A 22,114-nucleotide genomic window follows, 5' to 3' on the forward strand; every position below is an offset into this window, starting at 1 on the left:
GTTAAGAGAAGATGCAGTAAAGAAAATAACTGACTATGAACTGTGGGTAACTGGTTTCCTACACAAAGTGCTAGAGCTTGCAGCTGTTGTCCTGTTATCTGGAAGAGTCATCATATAGTTACTGTTCATGGTGCATGTATACAGTAAGTCATTCTAAGCCACATCCTATTATTACCATGCCATTGCATACTTCCCTTTAAAGACAGGTGTTTCCCTTCATGCTTTATGTGAATTAAATATACTAATTTATACAAACACCAGTCCCTTATACAGTATCATTATATAGCATGCCTTGCTATTGTAAAGCTTATCTAAAATTATTTTGATCTAAAGTTCACCTATAATTTTACAGGAGGTTTAGAAGGCTTAGGAATATGCATCAGCTAACCACTTTGCATATGCTCCATTACAAAATATGGACATTATAGATGTGAGTCCTGGCATTGACGACAGAAAGGAGAGGGTAAAGGGCCCATTTACATGGGCCGATTATTGGTCAAATAACTGATCAGCCAACGAACAAGCAAACCCTGATTGAAGACTGAATTTGTGTGACCATTAAAATTATCATTGTGATGAATTTATTGGGCTGCATGAACGATCCAGTGACCATTTGTGCAACGAGATCAGAGCTTGTTACCAGAGTGGATTTTGCGCTAGTGGAGCAATTTTATTAATGTATTGCATAATTAGTCATTTCTGGAAAGATGTGCACCTTTTTTCAGTGTAATGGGCCCATTATTGGTTTTGGCTAAAAATATTGACCAAAATACTGTTCGAAATACTATAATAAACCCAGCCTAAGTTTTGTAGTTTCTCTGTTATTTTTCTATTAGCTATTAGTATAAGTATTTATTTGGATCTGTGTTCATCAAGTGGGTGGGTCTGCATTTATCTGTGTCCTCTTCTCCTGATATGAGTAGTTGTCTCTTAAAAATCAAGATAGCCAAGGTCCACATGTGGTGGGCCACGGGGGTGCGATGTGAGGTGGATGGGGCAGATGTTGTAGCCCAGGGGCAGATGGTGTTAACCCCTAAATGTTAGTGATGCCACTGTGTGGTTTTAACCAAGAACCACCCGAACGGTAGCACCGCTAGTCCTAGTTAGGCAGGGCAAATAAGAGTCCAAGGCCAGGTCAGGGTTAATGGTAGCTTTACTGAGGTAGACAGATGGTACAGTCTTTATAGCTAGGTCAGGATCCCAGAGAGATGACCAGTAAAACAGGGGACCTCGCAGCTTGCTGGAACTTGCAGTGACTTTGAGAGACTTTAGCACAGCCATGCTGACTATAATTGACTTGACTGAAGATAGTGACAGCAGACAAAGATGACTTGACTTACTGACTTGTGGCTGTAATTTAAGCTGGAGGCCTCCAGATGTGCTGGACACTGGCTCTGAGAAGTCTGGACTGGACTTGACCTCAGGATCTAAGAGAGTGATTGTAGTACCTCCCCCTCTTGTAAAGGGGGGCTGTGCAAGGAGCCCATAGGCTAGCTGCGGGTCATCTGGTCACCTGGTGCTCTCTGGGTAACAAAACATGTGACTTTAACATGTGACAACTATTATAATGTGATAAAAAAAAAACATGTGACCGTATCAAAGGTCCTTTACACATAATATACAATTATGAAGATTATAGGGGTACAATGCAGGTGAGCCCTGGGGACGTGTAGGGACTCAACCTGATAGGACTGTGAGATGCATATCCCATACTGGGACACCACACACACTGCTTTAGTGCTTCTGTGGTGGCCCAGTACAGGAGTTGGTTTCCTGTACCCTTTCTGTCCTGTGTAGCGGACAATATTTCAGTGTCCCCTGAGTCCCCTGTATCCTAAATGGTTAACCGTGTCCTATGTTATTTACTCATTTGCCTTTAAATGTTGTTACCAAGTGCTATGTAACTAGGGAAGGTGTCAGTGACCTGGTGACTTATGAGGTGACCTATGGGAGTCCTCCAAATTGCTCCCTTATAAACCCTGGAAGGAGCTAGTTCAGTGAGATGAGTCTTAGTGCATGCTGAGTATAGTACAGTCAAGACCTGAGAGTGTCTGGAGAGAGACCTAGGCCTAACCACGCAGCGACACTTCAAACACCTGTCCCTTCAGGTAAATGTCAAAGCCTGGTAAGCAACCACAGGGGTGAAGTCTAGTTAGTCATAGTCCAGTCAGTCAAGTCTGATAAAGTCAGCGTGGGTCTGCATAATTCAGTCCAAGTTCATTACAAGTCCCAGTGAGCCCACAAGTCTCCTTGAGTCACTGGTCATCTCCTTGTGCCTAACAGAGCTGTAAAGACTACTCCATCTGTCTGCCTCAGTAAAGCTGCGGTTGTTCCGTAGCTTTGCATCAGAGTGATTATTTGCCCCGCGCCTAGCCCAGGAACCAGCGGCCATACCTCGGGTGGTGTAGAGGATAACGACGCCCTGGCATCACGAACACAAGGGGTTAATGCCATCTGCCCCTAGGGTAATAACATATGCCCTTGCATCGCACCCTCATCACAACTTTTGGCGTCCCACAAACAGGATACGGGTGTGCACCTTATGCAAAAAGTACCCCCCAGCCTGAACTGTGTTCAGTATTGCAGAGAAAACCGCACATCCGTTACTTTATTGATGTAATATGAGGTCACTAATTGAAAGGCCCTGTGTGGCCATATATACTCACATGTTTGCACATTGTATTGCTTTATAACGACTGGGAGAGCCAGCCGAAACGTCGCCATTTTCACATTTGTGTGAATAAAGACCTAACATTTGAACCTTATGGGAGTGCGGTTGCCTTTCGTTTACTAGATAGATAGATATGAAATAGATAGATAATGTGATAGATATGAGATAGATATGAGATAGATCGATAGATAGATATGAGATAGATATGAGATAGATAGATATGAGATAGATAGATAGACATGAGATAAATAGATAGATAGATATGAGATAGATAGATGTAAGATAGATAAATAGATATGAGAAGGATAGATAGATATGAGATAGACAGATAGGTAGATAGTAGCAAGGAGAGGTTTGAGGCAGCATAGCCGGAGTAAAATGCAATTGATGGGTACAGGCCGGTAAAGACAGTCCCAGTCGCAGACTTTATAAGACTAGATGCATTGGGGGTTTTTCGGCCAAAAAACGCTGTGGCCAGATGTTAGCTGTAAATCAATGAGAAATCGCAAAATTCTTATTCCCCTTGGCGTTTTTCCCTTTGGCGTTTTTTTTTTTTTTATCCTTTTGCCGTTTTTTCACTCTTTTTGGTGTTTTTCAGCTCCTTGGCGGTTTTCCAAAATCGCAGCATGTTGAGCTATTGGTGATTTTTTTTGTCAAAATCGTGGTGTTTTTCTCCCATACAAGTCTATGGGAGTGAAAAAAACGCCAAGAAAAACGATATGTGGGTTTTAACTTTGGCGTTTTTGCAGGTGGTTTTTATTCTTTTTTGGACTTTAGCGATCCAAAAAAGTGATGGCGATACCTTTTTTAATAAAATTTCATAGGGTACATGAAATAAATATAAAATAAATAAAAAGTTACAGTAGTGAAGAAAAAAATTGTATCTAACTAAATGTATCTTTTTTATAACAACATTTTTATAAATTTTTAAAACAGGGATCAATTTATAAGGGCGGGTGGGGACCTAAAAATGTAGCTGACAATAATAAAAATGTGTGCGTTTTTCACTTTTTTTCTTTATTTTTTACATTTCTTTAGGTAGTACTACTACTCCCAGCATGGAACAGACTGTTCCATGATGGGAGTAGTAGTACCTGTACTAATATACAGATCGCCCGTTGCGATCTTCCTGTATTATGTATAGATGCGGCCAACCCCCCTTCTATGGTCCCATGCACTGCAGTATATATACACCTATTCATATTTCCTGCAGAGAGCTGTGATTGGCCAGATAGTTCCAGCCAATCACAGCTCTCTGTGGGAAATATTAATAGGTGTATATATACAGTACCGACCAAAAGTTTGGAAAAACCTTTTCATTCAGAGTTTTCCTTATTTTCAAAACTATGAATTAACACATGTGGAATTATATAAATAACAAAAAAGTGTGAAACAACTGAAAATATGTTGTAACGCCGAGCGCTCGCGGTGCCCCTCTGCATGATGCGCTCTGGTCGGCGCCGCTGACCGCGAGCGCTGCTCCTCTGTCACCGGAGGGGAAGCGATCCGCGAGACGGGACGTGCCCGCTCACGGATCGCGTCCCATGTAACTTACCAGCCGCATCCCCCTTCACTTCCATCCCGGTGCACGCGGCTCTGCTCTCTAGGGCGCACGCGCGCCGGCTCTATGAAATTTAAGGCGCCAGTGCACCATTAATTGGTGCTTGCTCCAATCAGTACAAAACATATAAAAACCCACTTCCCCTTCCTGTCCTTGCCGGATCTTGTTGCCCTAGTGCCCTGATAAAGTGTTTTGTGTGTATCCCTAGCCTGTGTATTCAGACCCTTTGCCGTTGCCCCTGACTACGAACCTTTGCCGCCTGCCTTGACCTCTTGCTACGTCCGACCTTGCCTTCGCCTTGTCCTTGTGTACCACGCCTATCTCAGCTGTTAGTGAGGTTGAGTCGCTATCAGGGGATTCGACCTGGGAGTTACCACCGCAGCAAGTTCATCCCGCCTTGCGGCAGGCTCTGGTGAAAACCAGTAACTTCTTAGAACCGGTCCCCTGGTACGGCCCACGTCATCGCCTCACTGACACAGAGGATCCACTACCCGTATCCTACCCGCATACCGGTTCCTGACATATGTCATATTCTAGGTTCTTCAAAGTAGCCACCTTTTGCTTTGATTAATGCTTTGCACCTCCATTCTCTTGATGAGCTTCAAGAGTTAGTCACCTGAAATGGTCTTCCAACAGTCTTGAAGGAGTTCCCAGAGATGCTTAGCACTTTTTGGCCCTTTTGCCTTCACTCTGCGGTCCAGCTCACCCCAAACCATCTCGATTGGGTTCAGGTCCGGTGACTGTGGATGCCAGGTCATCTGGCGCAGCATCCCATCACTCCCCTTCTTGGTCAAATAGCCCTTACACAGCCTGGAGGTGTGTTTTGGGTCATTGTCCTGTTGAAAAATAAATGATGGTCCAACTAAACGCAAACCGGATGGAATAGCATGCAGCTGCAAGATGCTGTGGTAGACATGCTGGTTCAGTATTCCTTCAATTTTGAATAAATCCCCAACAGTGTCACCAGCAAAGCACCCCCACACCATCACACCTCCTCCTCCACACCAGCACACCTGTGAAGTGAAAACCATTTCAGGTGACAACCACTTGAAGCTCAATAAGAGAATGCCAAGCTTGTGCAAAGCAGTAATCAAAGCAAAAGGTGGCTACTTTGAAGAACCTAGGTGCAATTTCCATACAAATGAAAAAACGCCAGAAAAACTGCCACACGCAGGAAATTGCACTGGGGTTTTTTCATGCTTTTTTTTTTCAACCCAAAAAGTGCAGGACAAAAAAAACAAGTACTGTATATACTCGAGTATAAGCCGAGTTTTTCAGCACCATTTTTCGTGCCGAAAATGTCCCCCTCAGCTTATACTCGAGTGATGGGGAAAAAAAATAATAATAAAATCGCAGGCATACCGGTGGGGGTGGCGGAGGGATGGGCTGGGCCATCCATCCTCGCCCATCTATGCTGCAGGGACTTTCAGTGGGGAGGGTGAGCCAGTCCGGGCTGTCCATCTTGACCAGGAGGCCCTCTTCTCCGCTCCGGCTCTGTACTAGTGTACATAGTGACAAATGAGGGCGGGATGATAACTGGGGGGGGAATGATGACTGGGGGGATGATGTATTTCCCACCCTAGGCTTATACACGAGTCAATAGGTTTTCCTGGGTTTTTGGGGTGAAATTAGGGGCCTCGGATTATATTTGGCTAATACTCGAGTATATACGGTAGAAACTTAGCCTAAGCATATCCAATACAACGGTCCAGCAGCACACCAAAGAGGTTACAAACAGGGTGTTTATTATCCCATGTTCAGATACAACGTTTCAGCAGTATCACACTGCCTTTCAAAAGGCTGTTGCAAACTACAACTCCCAGCATGCCCACACAGCCAAAGGCTTGCTGGGAGTTGTAAGTTGTAGTTTTGCAACAGCTAAAGGCACCCTGGTTGAGAAACAATGAGATTGGGGTTAATAGGCACTATCTCATTGTTTCTCAGCAAGGGTGCTTTGAGCTGTTGCATGAGATAGTGATTATTTACCTTCCATTAATCCCCAAATTGCAACCCCCCTCTCCTCCCACACAGCCAAAGGCATGCTGGGAGTTGTAGTTTTGCAACAGATAAAGGCACCCTGGTTGAGAAACAATGAGATTGGGGTTAATAGGCACTATCTCATTGTTTCTCAGCCAGGGTGCTTTGAGCTGTTGCATGATATAGTGATTATTTACCTTCCATTAATCCCAAAATTGCAACCCCCCTCTCCTCCCCAAAAAGTTACTTACTTTAATGGGCAGGACCCAGCTGTGAACATGGGAAGTCTTTCTCATCTCAGTAGCCATCGGGTGTCAGGATGGTTGGCTCCACCAATAGTGTGAGGAAAGAGGAAGGGGGAGGAGCGTCCCTCTCTACTCTCCTCTTCTACTGTCCTCCTACCAGACAGTCAGCGCAGCTGCACCCCCTGCACTGATACTACAGGGCCTGCATGCCGCAGATTTAAAGAAAAAATGTCTCTGGTAGCGGCGGGCCCCCTCTGTCCGTCCATAGGAGTAGGAGACAGCTTTTAACAGCGGTCTCCTGCTTCTGTGGTGAGGCTGCAGGGGGGTGCAGCTGGGTCTTGGGGATCCGATCATCCAGCATGGCAGCAGGAGGTCCCCTCACCTGGCTCCGGCTGTCTCCCAGGGTCTTCTGCTCTGGTCTGAGATCGAGATCACTGATAACACTGATCAGTGCTATGCTCTATAGCACTGAACGGTATTAGCAATCAGATGATTGCTATAAATAGTCCCCTATGGGGACTATTAAAGTGTAACAAAAAAGTAAAAAAAAAGTGAAATAAAAAAGTTAAAAAAATTTGAAAAATCCCCTCCCCCAATAAAAAAGTAAAATGTCAGTTTCCCCCCCCCCCCCAAAAAAAAAAATGTAAAAAGAATAATTAATACACATATTTGGTATCGCCACACACGTAAAAGTCTGAAATATTAAAATATATTGTTAATTATCACGTACGGTGAACGGCTTAAACGTTAAAAAAAATTAAAAGTCCAAAATTGCTGCTTTTTTGTCACATTTTATTACAAATTATTTTTTTTATAAAAAATGTATAAAAAGTAAAACCAAAGCAAAAGTGGTACTGATAAAAACTAAAGATCATGGTGCAAAAAATGAGCCCTCATATCACCCCATAAAGGGAAAAATGAAAAAGTTATAGGTGGTCAAAATAGGGCAATTCCAAACATACTAATTTTGTTTAAATGGTTTGAGATTTTTTTTTGTGGTACAATTATAGAAAAAGCATATAACATGGGCATCATTTTAATCGTATTGACCCACGGAATAAAGAAAACATGTCATTTTTACCGGAAAGTATACAGCGTGAAAACAAAACCTTCCAAAATTTGCTAAATCGCGGTTTTCTTTTTAATTTTCCCACATAAATAATATTTGTTTGGTCATGCCGTATTTTATGGTAAAATAAGTGATGTAATTACAAAGTACGAATTCAGGTAGAAGACAGACATGGTGCACATCTACAATCTTGCACAATGATCTAATTGCTTCTCAGCATAATATCAAAAACTAACAGGTTGTTAGTATATACGTTTTGATCAAAAAGTACAAAGCCCACTCGCCACGTCAAGGCCACCTATTTAGAGTGGGTCCCTAACGTCCCTAGCATAAAATGGCGTAGCACTGGGCGGCGACCACCACCACCGCGACACCAGTGCCCACAAGGGGAACGACCCACTGGCAAAGCGGCCCCAATGTCACTCAAACCAGTCCATGGGTCGCACCTCCCTGCAGACACGGCTCCACGGCAGCAACGGACGCCGCACAGCACCACACCAGTGTGAACAGGATGTTACAGCACACTTACCATGCTCTCCCAGTCAATCTGGGAGGCTGCCAGAAAAGAAAAGGCCCTTGTGTAGCTAACTACTACTTATATAGGGTTGGGCTGAGGGGGTGGGGAAGAGTGCAGACAACATGTTCAAACAAAAAAAAAAGAGGGGATAGAAAACACAATATGAATTCAGGTAGAAAACAGACATGGTGCACATCTACAATCTTGCACAATGATCTGATTGCTTCTCAGTATAATTTCAAAAACTAACAGGTTGTTAGTATATACGTTTTGATCAAAAAGTACAAAAGCCCACTCGCCACGTCAAGGCCACCTATTTAGAGTGGGTCCCTAACTAGTTTGACTGGGAGAGCATGGTAAGTGTGCTGTAACAACCTGTTCACACTGGTGTGGTGCTGTGCGGCGTCCGTTGCTGCTGTGGGGCCGTGTCTGCGGGGAGGTGCGACCCATGAACTGGTTTGAGTGGCATTGGGGCCGCTCTGCCAGTGGGTCATTCCCCCTGTGGGCACTGGTGTCGCGGCGGTGGTGGTCGCCGCCCAGTGCTACGCCATTTTATGCTAGGGACATTAGGGACCCACTCTAAATAGGTGGCCTTGACCTGGCGAGTGGGCTTTGTACTTTTTGATCAAAACGTATATACTAACAACCTGTCAGTTTTTGAAATTATGCTGAGAAGCAATCAGATCATTGTGCAAGATTGTAGATGTGCGACCATGTCTGTTTTCTACCTGAATTCACACTGTGTTTTCTATCCCCTCTTTTTTTGTTTTTGTTTGAACATGTTGTCTGCACTCTTCCCCACCCCCTCAGCCCAACCCTATATAAGTAGTAGTTAGCTACACATGGGCCATTTCTTTCCTAGCAGCCTCCCAGTCTGACTGGGAGAGCATGGTAAGTGAGCTGTAACATCCTGTTCACACTGGTGTGGTGTTGTGCGGCGTCTGTTGCTGCCGCGGCGCCGTGTCTGCGGGGAGGTGCGACCCATGGACTGGTTTGAGTGGCATTGGGGCCGCTTTGCCATTGGGTCGTTCCCCCTGTGGGCACTGGTGTCGCGGCGGTGGTGGTCGCCGCCCAGTGCTACGCCATTTTATGCTAGGGACGTTAGGGACCCATTCTAAATAGGTGGCCTTGACGTGGCGAGTGGGCTTTGTACTTTTTGATCAAAACGTATATACTAACAACCTGTTAGTTTTTGAAATTATGCTGAGAAGCAATCAGATCATTGTGCAAGATTGTAGATGTGCACCATGTCTGTTTTCTACCTAATTACAAAGTACAATTGGTGACGCAAAAAACAAGCCCTCATATGGGTCTGTGGATGGAAACATAAAAGCGTTATAAGAGTTATTTTTAGAAGGCAAGGAGGAAAAAACGAAAATGCAAAAATAAAATTGGTCTGGTCCTTAAGGCCAAAATGGGCCTAGTCCTTAAGGGGTTAAAGGGGTAGTCCAGTGCTGAAAAACTTATCCCCTATCCTAAGGACAGGGGATACGTTCCAGATCACGGGGGGGGGGGGGGGGCGTTCGCTGGGACCCCCCGCGATCTCCTGTACGGGGCCCCCGGGTCGCTGGCCAGAAAACGGGTGTCGACCACGGCACGAAGTGGCAGCTGACACGCCCCCTCAATACATCACTATGGCAGAGCCGGAGATCGCCGGAGATCTGGCAGCGCTCTGGCTCTGCCAGAGTTGTATTGAGAGGCATGGCAGCTGCCGCTTCGTGCCATGGTCGACACCCGCTTTCTGGCCAGCAAGCCGGGGCCCCGTACAGGAGATCGAGGGGGCCCCAGCGGTCGGACCCCCCCCCCCCCCCCCCCCCCCGCGATCTGAAAATTATCCCCTATTCCTTTAAGGAGTTAAAGAGTTAGAACACAGCAGTTGGTAGGGTTCAACCCCTGGGACCCTCACCAATTTCAAGAACAGGGGCCTGGAGTGCCCCTACTTGAATGGAGCTATATATACCACTGCTATACTCGCCCGCCATAGGACAACACTTTTCACGGATACGTCTCTTTTACAACTTAAACAACATGCAAAAGAAGAACTGTGAGGGAGATTTATAGTAAGATTCCCTTTGTTGCCTATAAGAACCAATCAGAACCCTGCTTTTATTTCCCTTATTGCCCTGGTAAAATGAAAGCAGTGCTGTGATTGGTTACTTTTTGACAAGAAAACAGCATGATACGTCTCCCCCTTTGTTTTTCTGCGGGCGCTATTGACTTTGAAAGGAAAATGAGTATGGGGAGAAAGCGAACACAGCTTGTACATATAGCGCAGCCATATATAATGATAATGCCGCATTAGCTCCGTGCGGTGTCCGCCTCTATGTGACGAATCACGTGGGTCATGACGAGAGCCGAAGAGCTACACAGAATCAATAAACTGGCCTTGTATGACGTCGCTAGGGGCGTGGCTTTGTTTGGCGGTTATAAACCCGGGCACTTCCGGTTGTACCTCATAGCTTCTTGCGGAGCTTTATTCTGGTTGCGGATTAGTGAGTGCAGTAAGGATGGTGACGCAGGAGCCGCCCCGCTGTTGTGGCTATTTTAATATCCGCTCGGTGGTGCTGGGGGTGGCCGTGTACTACGTGTTCGTCAGCCTGCAGTCACTGGTATGGCAGACGGTGGCGGTGATTAAATGCGGCGGAGTGTGTTCCGGGCCCTGGAGCTCGGCGGGGCCCGTGGCCGTCATGTACTCTCTGGCCTTCATCCTGCTCCTGCTCAGCCTCTGCCTGTTGTTCGGAGTCCTCCGCAGGCGCCCGGGACTCCTCCTGCCCTTCCTGGCCTTCCAGATCATCGACTTCCTGGGTTCCCTGCTGCTGTTCTGCGGTTTCTTCGTGCGTTTCCCGTCGGAGCTGCGGATGATCAGCACTAGGCCTTATCTGCCCGGTCAGGACGACACGGACAAGACGACGGTGGCCGGGGGGTCGTTCTTATTCATCACCCTCTACCTGCTGCTCCTGCTGTTGAAGATCTACCTGATCCGCTGTGTCCTCACCTATTACCGCTTCCTGCTCACCCGGGCCGCCCCGCCGAGCGACAGCGAGGGCCTGGCCGTGATCGTGGTGCCCGGACCTGAGAAGAACCCCCTGCTGCTTCCGTCTTATGAAGAAGCCATCAACATGCCCAGGAAGGACAGCCCCCCGCCGCCATACAACCAGGCGGTCCAGCCGGAGAAGGACGCCGTGTAAAGCCGCAGGTGTGCACTGTGACCAGGGAACCAGAATAAAGGCCGCACCTTTCTCAGCAGACATTGTAGTCAGTCATCTGTTCCTATAAGTGACAGGCACCTGGCCTAAGGGGCATCTCTCCTATGGGTTTATCCCTCCCCATTTTGCCCCAGCACCCACTTTCCCCATGGGTGATGCCCTTAGCAGACTAATGCCAGCTGGAGACTCACCAGACCCCGAATTTTCAGTTTTGTCCACTCTATTGGTTGTAATACTTGCACTATGACGTCATAAAGGATGTGCCATCCCCTGTGACTGTCTTTTCATTTAAAGGGATAGTGACCGTGTTCAGTCCTGATTGTATGTGGAGTGTTATCTAAGGCTGATGTAGTAGCCATGACTAGTTCTTTATAGGGGTTCTATACCTTTTAATAAAACTAAGGAAATGTATGAAGTGCTGGACAAATTCTGTACTTTAAGGATATTAACCGTTTAGTTTCCATAACAGTCATGTAGTAATTCAGATCTGTGTGTGATGGACCCCTTTCTAGGTGACTGGGTTGTATTATGGGGTTAGGCGGGTACAGGACCACTATAGAAGAGATCTCTTAACGGTAAACCTCCAGATGTTCCAAAGCTACAATTTTGGGCATGATGGGAGTTATAGTTTTGCGAGGTCCACCGTATGGAGACCAAGGCCCTATAGTATATCCTGCACTTTAATACAGTAGCCTGTAACTATGGAGAACGTCGAAGGATGGTTTCACTTTTATATTCAAGGCGAATGGAGGAAGAGATGATCACGTGTTGTCCTCTTTGATCTTATGCCCAGTGGAAATGGGACCACTTAGGGGGTATGATGATGATGATGCTGCATGGCGCTGGGTCACCCTTCCCTTATGCTACCCTTGTTCTGTGTAATATTGGGGTGCTTAGATTTGTGTTAGGGGTGGGGTCATTTGGAAGTTGCGTCTCTTATGTGTGTGTTGTTATGGAATGATTCCTTAGTGTCCCTGTCATTGCAAAAACAACCTTGACATGTCAGACACATACCGAAAGTCTTGATCACTAGAGGTCATAGTGCTCAGACCACGACCGATCCGTAGACGTTGCCAGGGAAAGAAAGTACAAGCTTCTTTCTGGGGATTATATAGATATCGGTCAAGGCCTGAGCACTTAGTGGGAGATTTATCTCTAGGTAGATTTGCTAAGTTGCCCATAACCAGTCAGCGCTTTTTTTTTTTCTTTTCTTTCTTTTTTATTAAAGGACCTCTGAAAAATGAAAGTGATCTGATTGGTTGCTACGGGCAACTCAGCAACTTTACTCTGGACAAGTTTTGATAAATCTCCCTCCTTAAACTCCAAGCGATTAATACTTTTAAAATCTCTGTGTTTTCCGAACAGTGTGCCTCCACCTGTTGAAAAACTTCAACTCTGGGCATTGTAGTTTTGCAACAGCTGGAGGCACACTGTTCTAACATGTCAAAAGGGACACTTTCTAATACCCAGTAATACATCCTATTGTCTAAGACTTTTCTAAGATCTGTGTCCTGTCATGGGTTTATCTGTAGACTATGCAATTCTATCCAGATAAGACGGTGGTCTCAAGCCCTCCAGATGTTGCAAAACTTCAACTCCCAGCATGCCAAGACACCCTTTGGCTGTCCGGGCATGCTGGGAGTTGGAAATTTTGCAACATCAGGAGGGATGCAGTTTGAGACCACTGAGATAAGACATCATTCGTTTGGCCGGTCAGATGAGCAGAATAGTCGCCCACTGCATAATTCACCATTCTGCACATTTGATGTGGTCTTCAAACCATGTCCTCCCAGATGTTGCAAAACTAAAACTCCCAGCATGCACAGCCAGCCTTTGGGCCAGCTGTATGGTGCTAGCTGGCGCCACGAACACTTGTTTTTGGTTTGTTGACTTGCTGAGCCACAGACATTACATATTTGTGACTCTTTTAGGACCCACCAATCCAACCCCTCGTGAGCCTGTAAACTGTGCCTTTATAAAGCGGAGACTGTCACATGCCTAGCCTCGGCTTACCGCGCCTGGCTTGTCACATGACTAGGTGGCAGTGGATATAGGACTCGGACTGAAGGTCACCTGTATGGATCCTTGTTTTCTGGCAGTAGATTATTACTGATTTTCTGGTCTAAATCGTGTGCATTGGCTTCAGTGTAATTCTTAGTGTTTCCTGAAAAATGCATCTGAACGGAATAATGAAATCAGTGTTAATGGGGGAGATTAATCAAAACGTGTGCAGGGCAAAAGTTGATAGTTGCCCATAGCAACCAATCCGCTTGGAAAAGTAAAATATGAAATCTGGTTGCTATGGGCAACTGGACGTTTCCTCTGCACAGGTTGTGATAAATCTCCCCCAATGTGTTTTTAACTTGACTTTTCCTTTTTAATATCAGGCTGAAATTCTGTTTGTTATAAAACCACATCTTTCCTGCATAATACATTATCCTGGCTACTCGGTGGCGGTATGCTGTCGCTGGAGCACGCCTCATTACCTATACCCGCTTACACCAAAGATTGTGTTTCCTATCAAATATTAGCAGTATGTTTAGCTTCAAAAATAAAATATTTTTCATTTGTCTCTGTAGTCAAGATTTCATGCAACGTGTTGTATTTGCCTGTTGATGATGTCACAAGACTGTATGAAGATTACATCGGATTCCCTATCTCACACTACAGGCTGGGTTCATGGGACACCATTTAAAGGGGTACTCCCGTGGAAAACTTTTTTTTGTTAAATCAACTGGTGCCAGAAAGTTAAACAGACTTGTAAATTACTTCTATTAAAAAATCTTAATCCTTCCAGTACTTTTTAAGGGCTGTATACTACAGAGGAAATTTTTATCTTCTTGGATTTCTGTTCTGTCACAACCACAGTGCTCTCTGCTGACCTCTGCTGTCCATTTTTGGAACTGTCCAGAGCAGGAGAAAATCCCCATAGCAAATATATGCTGCTCTAGACAGTTCCTAAAATGGACAGCAGAGGTCAATAGAGAGCACTGTGGTCGTGACATCAGAGAAATTCAAAAAGAAAAGCATTTCCTCTGTAGTATACAGCCCATAAAATGTACTGGAAGGATTAAGATTTTATACCGTATATACTCGAGTATAAGCCGACCCGAATATAAGCCAAGGCCCCTAATTTTACCCCAAAAACCCAGGAAAAGTTATTGACTGGACTATAAGCCTAGGGTGGGAAATACATCACCCCCCCCCCCCCCCCCCCCCATGTAATCATCCAGACCCCCGTCATCATCTCTTCCCCCCCCCCCCCCCTTCATCATCACCGCCTGTCAATCACTTCATCAGTGGTCTTCAACCTGCTGACCTCCAGATGTTGCAAAACTACAAATCCCGGCATGCCCGGACAGCCATCGGCTGTCCAGGAATGCTGTGAGTTGTAGTTTTGAAACCTCTGGAGGTCTGCAGGTTGAAGACCACTGCGGCCTTCATCATCATCCCCCCCCCCCCCCCCCTTTCATAATCACCGCCTGTCAATCCCTTCATCAATGGTCTTCAACCTGCGGACCTCCAGATGTTGCAAAACTACAACTCCCGGCATGCTGGGTGTTGTAGTTTTGAAACCTCTGGAGGTCCGTATGGGTTGAAGACCACTGCGGCCTTCGTCATCATCCAGGGATGTCCCGATACTAGCTATTTGCATGGTATCGGGGACTCGTTTAATGTCCCCGATACCTGCTGCCGCTCCACTGTCCCGTTCTTACGTTGTCCTATGGAGGAGCATGTGACACGTCCCTCCACCTCCTCCCCTGCGCCCAGTGTAACGCTACGGAGGAAGCAGAGTGACGTATATGTCACATGCTCCTCCATAGGACGACGTGATGCGGACCGGAGAACGGGACAGTGGAGCGGCAGCACACGACAGAGGAGGTGAGCTGCCTGCAAGGAGGGGGCTTCTACTAATGTCTACCGGGGGGCCCTGCTGCTGTCTAAAGGCGGGTCCCTGCTGCTGTCTAAATGGAGGCCCACTGTCTAAAGGGGGGCTGCTACTAATGTCTGCAAGGGGATACTACCTACTATTAAAGACAATCTTACAGCAGAGTCACCTGCACTAACTAGAATTTATGGGTAGATAGTGCAGGTGACCCGGTTTCTACCGCTGCTCACCATGTGGTCATCGGTCTTGCCGCCAATGAAAATTCCCTGTTCTGTCCAATGGAGAAGAGAGAAATCTTGGCTCATATTACAGCAGCCGCCTCCATTGTACACAACAAGGACCCACATATCATACAGTAAACAGCGCTAGAAACCGGTCAGATTCCCTTTAAAATATAAGTACTCGTACTTGGTATCGGCGAGTACTAGAATTAAAGCATCGGGACATCCCTAGTACTCACCACCCCCCTCGGCGGGAAGTTAGGGTGAGCTGGTCCGGGCCATCTATGCTGCAGGGACCGTCCGGTGGGGATGGGTAGTCGTTGCGGGCTGTCCATTTTCACCAGGGGGACCTCCCCTCTGCGCTTCGGCCCCGGAGTAGTGATGTTGCCTTGACGACGCCACACAGGGACGTTCATGCGCATTGTCCCTGTGCATCGTCGTCAAGGCAACGTCACACACCGGGCCTGAAGCGCGGAGAATAGGCCCCCCCCCAGTAAAAATGGACAGCCCGCAACGACTAGCCATCCCCACCGGACGGTCCCTGCAGCATAGATGGCCCGGACCAGCTCACCCTAACTTCCAGCCGAGGGGAGGTGAGTACAAAACAAAGGGGGGGGGGGGATTGATGATGACGACGAAGGCCACAGTGGTTTCAAAACTACAACACCCAGCATGCCCGGACAGTCGATGACATACCAAATAAATGATAAAGTGATTCACATATACAATATGTCTACTTTATGTTGGCATCATAAAGTTGACATGTTTTTTTACTTTTTGAAGACATCAGAGGGCTTCAAAGTATAGCAGCAATTTTTCATGAAAAATTTCAAAATCAGAATTTTAAAGGAACCAGTTCAGGTTTGAAGTGAATTTGAGAGTCTTTATGCTAAATACCCCATTATGAAAACTGAACCCCTCAAAGCATTCAAAATGACATTCAGAAAGTTTAACCCTTTAGGAGTTTCACAGAAATAGCAAAATGGAACTCCCAGCACACCCTGTCTGCATGCTGGTAGTTGTAGTTATGCAACAGCTGGAAGCACGCTATCATAGAACAAATGTGTCTCCAGCTGTTGCATAACTACAACTCCCAGCATGCATAGACAGACAAAGGGCATGCTGGGAGTTGTAGTAGTGTGCCTCCTGCTGTCTCATAACTACAACTCCCAGCATCCCCTTTTTGGCTGTGTATGCTGGGAGTTGTTGCTAAGCAACAGCAGGAGGCACAGGCTTACCTCCTGCTGCTGCTCTGTCTTCAATCGCCGTCGATGACTCTGGGGCCCTGATCCTGCCGCCAACATCGGGGATGTTGATGCCCACTCCCGGCACCCACTCTTGCCCTCTGGTCTAGGGGTGGAGCGGGTGCCGTTAGGGACACCGTCCAGCAGGAGTCCTTATTCATCGGCCAGTACCAGTGAGTCAGGATGATCGTGAGGTGGCACCACATCACCCTTGCTGGTAAAGGGTGATTGATGCTGTCTCGGACAACACCAATCACCCTTTTTTCACCCGAATGATCTGGAATCTCAGGACCCCCCCCCTTTCCAGGCGTTGGCACGGGGTGAACGGAAATGGTGAAGGTGTACAGGTACGCCTTTGGTCCTGGTGGGTTAAAATGATACTCAAGTTTACATACTATTCTATTGTACTTGTTTAAAAAAAAAAGTATGCTTACTTTTTTTTTTTACACCTTTCACTGTATGGGAAAATTTACATTATATTTTTATAGTTTGGAAATTTACGCACAAATATGTTACATTTTTTTTTAAAGCTTTTACGAGTAAGATGGGCGATTTAAAGAGTACCTCATTATCTTGATACATTTTATAATCCTCCCAGTTTACTGCCCCCATCATTATAATCCACCCCCTGCCTTTATTTTTATTATTTGTTAGTTTTCTACTTTGATATTGCTCTGTATTTTCTGCACAATCTCAGTCAGATTCACAGATGGGAAGGGGCGTTACCCAGCAGGTGTGACATCATCTGAAGCCATAAAGGGGAGACCTTCCTCCCTTACTCTGCTACACAGCCCAGAGCAGTTCAGTGTGTGAGATGAGCTATGATTGGCTAAGGCTGTGCACACACCCTCAGCACTCCAGACTGCATTTCCTGATTTTGGACTTCTGCCAGGCCAGCAGGAGTCCAAAGTCTGTGGAAGAGATCGGGAGAAATGTGCTCTGGACAAGTAGGGAGACACCTACTGGCAGCTTTTTTAAACACAAATAAAACCAAAAAATATTTCTACACTTCATTGTTTTAAAAAAAATGAAGTTTTCTATTTGCTAATACTGATCAGTATTATCGGCAATCTACTCTGTTCTGCTCAATGTCAGAGCAGAGAAGAAGACCGCGGGAAAGCGGTGGAGACAGGTGAGGGGACCTCCATCCGTCATGTTGGCTGATCTAATCAGCCATTACAAGCTCTGCATTGCTGCAGATGCTGTGATCTGTATTGAGCACAGCATCTGGTGGGTTAATGGTGGACATCAGCGCGATTGTTGGTGTCCGCCATTACCGGCAGGTCCCTGGCTGTTGGTAGTAGCCTGGACCTGCTGTGCATGATATGAGCACCTCTCCAGTGCTTGCGTCATGTACAGGACGTAAATGTACATCCTGGTTCGCACAGTCCCAGCGCATTGGGATGTATATTTACGTCCAATGTCCTTAAGGTGTTAATATTGTAACTTGAAAGCTCACTGTACACTTCCTGTAAAGCAGGGCTTGACAAATTTGTATTGCATCTAGAAGCCAATAAAAAAAAAAAAGAAAGTTAGAAGCCAGGATTTGTTTTGTTATGGTCTATTCACACGTACAGTATGTAAACTGAATGACTGAACACAGCTTGAACTCCTGCACATCAAATCTAGAATTGTCCAGAATAGTGTACGTGTGAATAGACCCTTAAAGGGGTACTCCGCCCCTAGACATCTTATCCCCTATCCAAAGGATAGGGGATAAGATGTCAGATCGCCGGGGACCCCGGGGATCGCTGCTGCAGCACCCCGCTATCATTACTGCGCAGAGCGGGATCGCTCTGCATGTAATGACGGGCAATACAGGGGCCGGAGCATCGTAACGTCACGGCCCGCCCCCGTCAATACAAGTCTATGGGAGGGGGCGTGGCGGTCGTCAAGCCCCCTCCCATAGACTTGCATTAAGGGGACGGGCCGTGATGTCATGAGGGGCGGGGCCATGACGTCACGCTGCTCCGGCCCCTGTATCGCCTGTCATTACGCACAGAGAGAACTTGCTCTGTGTTGTAATGATAGCGGGGTGCCGCATAGGCGATCCCTGGGGTCCCCAGCAGCGGGACCGCAGCGATCTAACATCTTATCCCCTATCCTTTGGATAGGGGATAAGATGCCAGGGGCGGAGTACCCCTTTAAACTACCAGTGCTTTAAAAAAATGTTTGCATCAGGAGCTGTAACCGACGTTTTGACTTTTTGATCACTTTTTATTCAATTATTTTTGTGGACATTGAGAGCTCTGACCACTGCTGTACCTTCTCCCCCAGCAAGAGTGTGGCAACACAGATTTTGAAGAGCCTGAAAACTCCCTCCGGTCCCCAAGAAGTACACTTGGTGAAGTGCATGTTGCTCATCTGCTGGGCTGAACACACAGGCTGCTTCAATGAAGCACGTAGGGTCAGGCACAATCTGTCATGCGCAGGGCTAACAAAGACCAAACTAAAAAAAATCTAACTAGTTTGCCGTGGCGTCCTGGCGCCTGGGATTTGTCAAGCCCTGATGTAAGGCTTTTGTTATCTAACTATTTGTTGCTCCATGCAGTTTCACAACTGCCTTTGGCTCTCATGTTGTTTCACTCTCCCTGTACCTTAACATTTTTACAACTGGGACAGTCATGAGTAGGCTAAATTTCATAGCTGCTGTATATTTAGGGGTAGGTTATTACAGGAGCAGTGGAGAGTCTGCAGTGGCCAGGAACAGAGCTTCCTCCCCATCCAGGCCGCTTATCCCATTAGGGTTACAGAGGTTTAGGTTGTTAACAGAGGGAGGGGTTCCCTCTGTTTCCCATTGGTACCCCCCAATGCAATTGTGGTTTGCAGTTGGTAGTCATTAGAATGACCTCTGGTCAGCTGGTCAGATTGCATGCCTGTCAGTGTCACACTGTCAGGCATAATACACTGCAGTACAGATTTGTACTGCAGTGAATGTGCAACAAGAAGATCGCAGAGTCTGATTCCCTAGTGGGACAATAAAATAGAAATATTGTTTTATTTGTTATTTTAAATAAAAACACACATTCCCCATTTATAAATATTGGGGATGATTTGCGAAAAACCTGTAGAAAAGAGAAGTGCAGTTGCCCATAGCAACCAACCAGATTGCTTCTTTTATTTTTTTAAATGTCTCTGAAAAATGCAATCTGGTTGCTATGGGCAACTGTACAATTCTTCCTCTACACAGGTTTGATAAATATACCCCATAATATTTAGGAAGAAACACATATTTGGTATCACCATACCTATAACACCCTGGGCTATAAAATGATCCTGTTATTTAACCTGCACAGTGAATACCTTAACAACACCTTGGCAAATAAAATAAGTTGCCAAAATGACTGCCTTTTGATAATCCGGCCTCCGTAAAAACAGTCATCAAAATGTCACACTACAAACATCAACTCACATAACACAAAATTTAAACCCTCACACAAAATGTAGTACTTACTCCATTAATGAAAAGGTCTAGAAATTAGCTATTGCCATATTCTGTATCGACCTGCAGAATAAAGGAACCTTTACCCTGTAAGGGCAGGCTCACACACAGCGAATCCGTAGCTTATTTCCCACTGCGGACACACTGACTATGCCACTTGAATACTTTTATGGATGCAGTTGTTTTTTTGTTTTTTAAATTGGAGTGATTTATTTATTTTAACATAGAGGCCCCTGAAATCTACTTCTGAACTGAACTGGTCCCTAAAAAAATAATTCCCTGAAATTATCTAAAGATAGGTTCACCCTACATTACTGCTTCTTTTAGTTGCATCCATCAGCATCCCGCTGCAAATGATGCTGAACTATACTGTTAACAGGAGCAGCAGACCCCATTGATTTCTAGGGCCGAATGGAGTCACCCAGTGACTCTTTTCAGGATATATGCACTATTTTTGATGGATTCAAAAATGCAGGCCACTGCGTGTTTAAATAGTGCATATGTCCTGAACTGGATAACTAAGATGAACGGGAGCAGTAATGTAGTGTCAACCTACTCTAAGCCCACTAACATCATTAACAAATGATGCCAACATAGAGGAGACATATTGTGAATGTGAATTCATAACTAAGGTATGTGGTATGACAATCCTTTCTACAACCAAAAGAAAAATAAATTCAAATAAATGCTATAAGTTATAACCACATAAAGTGAGACAGGTCAGATGTAAAAAAAAATGGGCCTTGGTCCATAAGGTCAAAATTAACTGAGTCTTTAACAGGTTAAAACAGTTCTCGATAAGCCGATGCTTACGGTTTTAGGTCCGGTTTTAGGTCCGGTGGGAAAACCGCATACAGGGCAAAAAGGAGCCGACCGGAGTCAGCGTTTCAATCTGGTTGGCTCATTGAAATGAATTACATACGGGTGGCATACAGCAGGGATACGGGAGCGCCCGGTTTTAGCTCCCCCCAGCCATATGCGGTCCCGTATGGCTGAAAACGTGATGTGAACCCAGCCTTAGACAGAATATACTTTGAGTGGCTATCTCCAGGCCAGGGTCTTAGCCAGAGCGCTCTTCTAGCAGCAGAAGAAAAAGTCATGTTACGGGCCGACAACCAGGGTCTGATCATCATTGGCGCTCCTGGAGCGCCTGCTCCGGGCCCCGTGCCTGCAGTGGGCCCCCGTCACATTCGGGACATCCCTGTGTCCCCAAAAATCTTTTCAGGACACAAGGATGTCCCGGTTACCTTATTGCGGCCCCACGTTAACTTTAAAAGCACAGGGCCCACCGGGAGGTAGCACACGCAGGGATGTAATTGACGTCCTGTGCGTGCGCCCATAGGAAAAGAGCGGAGCATCGAGGAGGATGCGCGCCCATGGTAAGTCACCAGCACCAGCTGGCAGCATGTCATCTTCAGTGTTCCGACCACCGACCTCCGGTCTCGGGACCTACTGCTATGGCCCATAGGCGAGGAGGAGCGGTGGTCGAAACACTGAAGTGGGGCAGTACACAGGCATACAGCCTCCAGTCATACACTGTATATGGCTGAAGGCTGTATGTCTGTGGGGGAAACTATACTGCACCTAATGTGGGGAACTATACTGCACCTAATGTGGGGGGAACTATACTACACCTAATGTGGGGGGAACTATACTGCACCTAATGTGGGGGAACTATACTGCACCTAATGTGGGGGAACTATACTGCACCTAATGTGGGGGAACTATACTGCACCAAATGTTGGGGAACTATACTGCCAACCTAATGTGGTAGAACTATACTGCACCTAATGTGGGGGAACTATACTGCACCTAATGTGGGGGAACTATACTGCACCTAATGTGGGGGAACTATACTGCACCTAATGTGGGGGAACTATACTGCACCTAATGTGGGGGAACAATACTGCACCTAATGTGGGGGGAACTATACTGCACCTAATGTGGGGGGAACTGTACTGCACCTAATGTGGGGGAACTATCCTGCATCTAATGTGGGGAACTATACTACACCTAATGTGGGGGAACTATAGTGCACCTAATGTGGGGGAACTATACTGCACCTAATGTGG

The 22,114-nt window shown here is 46.2% G+C and overlaps 1 protein-coding gene across 1 annotated transcript; it reads left to right on the forward strand.

Moving 5' to 3' along the window:
• Positions 1 to 10,466: 10,466 nt before the first annotated feature.
• Positions 10,467 to 13,824, forward strand: LOC130308916 (lysosomal-associated transmembrane protein 5-like). The gene has a single exon (XM_056552280.1). It carries the CDS (start codon positions 10,548 to 10,550, stop codon positions 11,226 to 11,228), a length of 681 nt encoding a protein of 226 aa, XP_056408255.1. The 5' UTR covers positions 10,467 to 10,547; the 3' UTR covers positions 11,229 to 13,824.
• Positions 13,825 to 22,114: the final 8,290 nt, after the last annotated feature.

This window comes from Hyla sarda, chromosome 1 (assembly GCF_029499605.1).
Source record: "Hyla sarda isolate aHylSar1 chromosome 1, aHylSar1.hap1, whole genome shotgun sequence".
Lineage (NCBI taxonomy): Eukaryota > Metazoa > Chordata > Amphibia > Anura > Hylidae > Hyla > Hyla sarda.

Coding starts and splice junctions, on each gene's coding strand:
- LOC130308916 (XM_056552280.1), top strand. CDS start 10,548: ATGGTGACGCAGGAGCCGCCCCGCTGTTGTGGCTATTTTAATATCCGC.